We start from the raw sequence: 6283 nt of genomic DNA, 5'->3' as shown, positions 1-6283 counted from the left end.
AGAAGATTTTTAGGTTGTGAAACAACAACTTTCGATGCAACCTCCGCTCTATATACAAAGACAAAATCAGTCCTTCTTGGTATTCATCTGGCATAGATATTATAATTGAAAAAGGTAATTATAGAGGGAGATGCTTCTAATGTTCGACAAGCAATTCTTGGAGTTACATGTGACATCCCTTAGAGCATCAACTTTATGGTTCTCTGTATTAGAGATGAAGCTAGCTATTTTGAAGACATTAGGTTTGTTTATGTTCCCAAAATTGTAAATGTTTTGGCACATGACCTATGTCAGTTTGCTAAACATAACCAACAAATAATTGACCCTAATAGGTTAGAGTCATCCAAGTCCAAACAATATACAAATTTTAAAACCTTACACGTAGTCCATGTCCAAAAAGTTTCCATATCTTTTTGTTCTCATTATTTTCTTTCCATGTGTTGTTACGACTATGACCGTAAAAACTTTAAAACTTTACTGTCAGTTTTTATAAATTCAGAACTAACCGTAAAAACCTCATGGTTAGTTTATCTAAAACTCATCCTAAATTTATTCAAAAATTTCGAAAATATTTCAACTCAAATATTTTACGGTTAGGTTTTAGGAGAGTCAATCCTAACCGCAAATATTTTACGGCTACAGTTATAACTTAACTGTAACAACACATGCAATTTTATTTTATTTTTATTTATGGTTAAGAGTTCTTAGTTTCCTAACCGTAGGTGAATCTGCAATCTTTTTTTTTTCTTCTGATTTCAACCGATTAACCCATTTCAAATACAAAAGCGAACAAAAATTGAGTTTTCTGAATCTAAAATAATTCAGTTGAGAGAAGAACATGTATGTAAACAATCGTGGTTGAGGTTTGTCAAAGATGATGAAATGATTTCAATTGAAAGAAGAAGAAAAAAAAAAGGAAGGAATTATGATTTATGAAGGAGAAGAAGTTTAGAAAACAAGAAGATGAGTAATTTTTTGTTTTTAGATTTTTATATTTTAAATAGAGGATAATTTAGGCATTTGTTACTATATCAAGACACCGCATGACCATTTTTTTAGTTACTAGGAATTCAAGTGAAACCCCTCCTCGATCGTAGGTTTCTTTTTGAAGTCATCTCGGTCATTTACCGAAAGTCTGCAACTTCAGTTCAGACTCTCTCTCTCTCTCTCACGCACTCAACAACCCAAAACCCTATCCCAAACCCCAAACAGACCGTTTCCAATGGATTCTTTAATCAGAGCCGGAACTCATATTCATGGAGTTACATTATCTCCATCTCCAAATTCGATTAAAAAACAACCTTGTTATTCGAATCTTCATTTTCCCTCAAATTCACGTCCTAACAAGTTCAGTATTAGGGTTTCATCTTCGCAGAATAATGCTGCCGAAGGTGAAAGAAACCCTATAATCAGAAAGATAAAGAGTACAGCTGGAACCATCATCTTATCAGCAGCGACTGCATTGATGATTGGGAAGTTATCTACCCTACCTGCAAGAGCAGAATCTCCCATACCCGTTGTTGAAGAATTAAAAGAAGAAACCCAAAGTCAAGAACTGGAGATAACAACTGAGTCGAAGTTACCTCAGTTTCTTGAATCTAGTCCAGAAGCAATCAATGCCCTTAAATCTGTAGTTGAACAAAAATTAGATATAGGTGAGGATGAGGAAGCTTTAGCAATTTTGAAACGCATAGTTGAAGCTCAACCAAAAGAAGTTCAATGGAAATTTATGATGGCTAGAGTATTGAATGAATTAGGTCGAATTGCGGAGTCACAAGTGGTTTTCGATGAGATTTTGAGGGAAGATCCTCTCTGCTATGAAGCTCTTTTACAGAATTCTTTATTGATGGATCAAAACGGAGAAGGAGAAGCTGCGGTTCATCGTCTTGAAGCTGCCCTGGAACTTGCTTTAGAAGAAGACAAGCAGGAATCAGCTCGTGAAATCAGGCTTATTATGGCTCAACTTCAGTTTCTTCAGCGGAAAGTGGTGAATGCATTGAATAGTTATAAGGTGTTAGCGAATGAGGATCCATCTGATTACAGGCCGTTCTTCTGCTTAGGTTGTATCTATACCTTGCTTGAGCTGAATGACGAAGCCAAAGCGCAATTTGCAAAATGTCATGAACTTAAACCAGAAAAATTTGAGGTTAAAGGATATGTGCAGTCACCAGTTTCGAGGTCGAAGTTATTTTCAGTAAGTTCGGATGTTTCTTGAGCTCGTTATTGCTACCAGCACTTTGGAATCATGAATAATGAGTGAGGTTAGTTTTATTGAGACTACTGTGAAAAATGCTCTGCATTTGTTAATAGGGATTCTAACTGTGCAATTTTATCTTTTTGAATTTAAAGCAATATTATATAATAGTATCTTGATTTTAGCCTTCGCTGGGAATAATCATGAATGAAAGATTGTTTTGGTTAGTACTTTTTTGATATTAATGTTTTAAAAAAAAGCTCTATGTTAGTCAGTTTGAACAGATTCATATGAGCCCTGGGCACAGCATAAGCTTGAAATCAGTAACTAGCCTAGCTGAGTCTTCACTTCATGTACACTTGCTCCTGCTCAACCAACCAGTCCAGATCTCGTTAAACCAAGACCGTTTCCACCTGCATCGACTGATTCCTTTGGCCTAGGAAGCGAAGCACTACGCACTTCTTCCATCAAATGAACCACTAAGTACACCAGAAAATGTAGTATTGATATTGAGTTGTTTTCATGTAGTATTGCAATCTCTACTAGTTTACTATGTTATAATAATTATGGATTAACCAAGAGAGTTAACGCATGAGATGGTGTTTCTGTTTAGCTGTCTTTTTTGGCAAGTTCATTAAGTTCGGCCTCTCCCTAATGTCGCATATTCAGCAAACTTCTCCAAGATTTTACATTTTAGATTTGTTATGTTATTTAAATCCTTCTTATACCTTTGAAAGTGGCAAAGAATTATGTGATATGTAGCGAAGGTGTTGAATTTGAACTTCAATTGCATGAGCACCAAGATAGTTCAACAGTTGTTGGTATCCCTAGCAGAAGCTGTTCGAATCTCAACCTTTTGATAGATAGTTTATTGAGATACAAATTAGCAATTTTTTTTACTTTCTGAACTCTTTGAGCATGATAAATTAACTAATGGTTCCCCCTACGGCAGTTATTCTAAAATATTTGCGTTGTATGACAAAGGTCGGAAAAATTCATAGTGGTTTAATGCGTATGCAATTTAGATCTCTCGTAATCCTAAAATCTTGTAATTCATCTTTGGAAGGGTTCCAGGTGTGTGTGTATTCATTGGCTAAGATGATCTCTCTTCCTTACATTATGCTAGTACTGTGTACTCTATTTTGTTTAATAGTTAAGTCTCCTGTCCGAAATGAACTACAAAAAGGGATTGCTGACAGGTGACTGCATAGCTTGGAAATGTTTATGGAGAACGAAGGATACCCAAGTCGGACAGGAGCTTCTAAACTTTTACCTTATTCCATGCAGAATTTGTTTTTGTTTTATAGCCCAATATTGAGCATGTTTGTTTAGCAGACCATCCATTTACATTATGGTAGTTGTGACGAGGTCACAGGACCTCTCTTTTTTTGGGGATTTAATTTACACACGGGGAGAGACATTTGTTTGTCCACATCAAAGCAATTCATGATTTTTGGATCTCAACAGAGTAAATGCTGTATATAGAGTATCAAGATCTAAGATCAATGGCAGTCCAGATTTCTCTCTTCCTGTTTTCACTGGTTACTTGGGTGTGTTCTATTACCGGGTATACTGCTTTAGGGTCTCAATAGAACAAAGAAAACCAAGTGTTAAAATGTAAACGAGCAGAAACATAGAAAACACACACCTTATTCCCATTCCCATAGAAATTTTTGGAATGTAAACACAACAATTATTTCAGATTTATAACCACTTTCACTAAACATCAAAGGAACTTCCAGAATGTCATCAAGTAAACAAAAGGCTTTATTATCATGCCCTCAAAAGATTGATTCCCAATGATATTGTGCAGACAATCAGACCCGTCAATGCCAAAAAACTGATACCCCTGCAGAAATAAGAAATACATAAAAAAAAAAAAAAAATTAAGCAAATTGACTGATCCATCATTAGAAAATCTTAACAGTGATCAACACAGATTATGAAACAAAATTCAGCAGAGTTGAGAGGAAAGTTTCAAGGTATCGGATACCGTTTGGGAAATTTATCGACCATACTTAATATTTTACGATCGTCCCATATAAACAAACAAAGAATTGACTCAACACGATTAACGGGGCTACGACTCAACACGATTAACGGGGCTACGAATTGAATCAACACGAGACAGTTCCCGACCCTAAGTCTCTTCCAAGCAACTTACTTGTTGTGCTTGCAGTTGTTTGGGACTTGGGCTAGTGCAGCAGCACAGGCTAGGAATTCACCAGTCACCTAGAACAACAATCTAATCATTTTGGTATCACTGTATCAGTTCCGCTTAGCTTTTTCAGGAATATATTTGGCAAATGAGAGGTAGAGATCATAAACATGAAGGCATGTGAGACAAGTTTGCTAAGATGTTTGAATCTTTGTTTTGTGTGTGAAATGAGTTGCACGAGTTTTAAGTCTGTGTTAGAATTCCTTAACAACCACACGGCCAAAATTAACCCAACTCGAAACACAAAGAAAACATTAGAAAAATCAGAAGGATTTTGAATTTGATTCATACCCGGGCTTCAGACGGTTCTGAGGATTCCCAGTAGCATAACCAGTGAAGTAGAGAAAACGACCCACGACATAAAGCAGTCCAAGACTAGCAGAAATCAGTGGATGTTGAAGACCTCCTAGACCCAACATGACGAAGAACATTGGCATCATTTCCAGTGAATTCTGATGCCCTCTCTACAATTAATCGAATAAAAAAAAGGAAGAGAAAAAGCTTCAATCATCAATATCTCATTAATTTTGATTCAATTCCATTAAATATCACAATTAAGCAAAACCACCCAAAATTTTCATCAAATCAATTACCTGAACACAATTGAAGAGCTTGGCATCCTTGTTTTCAGATTCTGTTGCGTACATAACAGGATAGAATACCTTGTACCTGAAATTCCCCAGTTACTTAGTAGAAGAAGAATAATAGAGATAAAAGAGATATAATCATATAGAGAGGGAGGTAGAGAGAATTACTTCTTCCTAGCTTTGCCAACTTGGAAAGCCATCCAGAAATTGAGAAAGCAGTAGAAAACAAGAGCCAGAACTACATATCCATACTCCTTTGGCAACAAGTCAACAACTCCCATTGTTTTTTCCTTTGCTGTTTTTATTTGAAATTAATTGAATCAAGTTTATTACTCTTAGGGTTTCTTTGTTTTTCTGTTAATAGAACTGAATGAGGGTTTTAATTTATAGATGAGTGAAAGGAAAAGAACTTGTCAATGAAGAAACCTCTTGTCTCTCGAGTTGTAGTTCTGGATTCTTCTACTGGTTTTCATAATTATTATAATCTTTTGACTTTTCTTGTAATTTTAATTGTATTTTCCACAGACAGATTCAGGATCAAATCTGAAAATGCAGACGTAGTTGCTGAGCCGTCCCTTCAGAACCGATAACCACAGCAGATATCGTCCGTTGGTTTTTAAAACCAGACAGTTTTTGTTTTTAAGCACTCAGCAATGGAGTTAAAAAAGGGGAACTTAGCGCAGGCCCAAAACAAAAAAAATTCTTACCGCCAGGCCAACAATTAATTTCTGATACAGTCGCATCCATAATTATTTAAAAATATTTAAAACGTACTGAAAGACTCTATTACCCTTTATCGTTTTTGGGCATAATTTTTTTTCTTCTCCGCCGGTTTCTTTCCCTATTCCTCCATTAATCTCTGTAACGGATCTGCAAAGATTTTTTTCTCCATCATTTAAAGAAATAAATCATTTATAATCGATGATTCAAAGAAGTAAATCATTTTTGACTAAACCTTAGAATACATTTCAACAAAAATGGATGAAACAGACGAAGAAGAAAAAATCAAGTAGAAAAAACAGAAAAAAAGTTATGCACCTAAATTTTCCCTTATATTGTCTCATGCACTAAACAAAATGATGCAGAAGACATTATGCACGTGCATAAAAATCCATAAATCAGAAAAGTGAAAAAAGTAATGCATAAGACAATATGCAGCTAAAACAAAATAATGCATAATGTCTTATGCATCTAAAAAAACTGATGCATAACCAGAAAAAGTGAGAAAAGTAATGCATAAGACATTATGCAGCTAAAACAAAATAATGCATAATGTCTTATGCA

The 6283-nt window shown here is 35.3% G+C and overlaps 2 protein-coding genes across 2 annotated transcripts; one reads left to right on the top strand and one right to left on the bottom strand.

Moving 5' to 3' along the window:
• The first annotated feature begins 859 nt into the window (after positions 1-859).
• Positions 860-3411, top strand: LOC113303228 (protein SLOW GREEN 1, chloroplastic-like). Its single transcript, XM_026552251.1, has 2 exons — positions 860-2261; positions 3394-3411. The coding sequence occupies exon 1, from the start codon at positions 1223-1225 to the stop codon at positions 2213-2215; it is 993 nt and encodes a 330-aa protein (XP_026408036.1). The 5' UTR covers positions 860-1222; the 3' UTR covers positions 2216-2261; positions 3394-3411.
• A 383-nt stretch (positions 3412-3794) lies between these two features.
• On the bottom strand, positions 3795-5506 carry LOC113303227 (microsomal glutathione S-transferase 3-like). Its single transcript, XM_026552250.1, has 4 exons — positions 5168-5506; positions 5006-5081; positions 4704-4876; positions 3795-4043 (listed from the first exon to the last, which is right to left on the bottom strand). Exons 1-4 carry the CDS (start codon positions 5278-5280, stop codon positions 3968-3970), a joined length of 438 nt encoding a protein of 145 aa, XP_026408035.1. The 5' UTR covers positions 5281-5506; the 3' UTR covers positions 3795-3967.
• Positions 5507-6283: the final 777 nt, after the last annotated feature.

The sequence above is a fragment of the Papaver somniferum genome, chromosome 8, assembly GCF_003573695.1.
Source record: "Papaver somniferum cultivar HN1 chromosome 8, ASM357369v1, whole genome shotgun sequence".
NCBI classification, from domain to species: Eukaryota; Viridiplantae; Streptophyta; class Magnoliopsida; order Ranunculales; family Papaveraceae; genus Papaver; species Papaver somniferum.
This window is presented reverse-complemented; position numbering and strand designations above follow the sequence as displayed.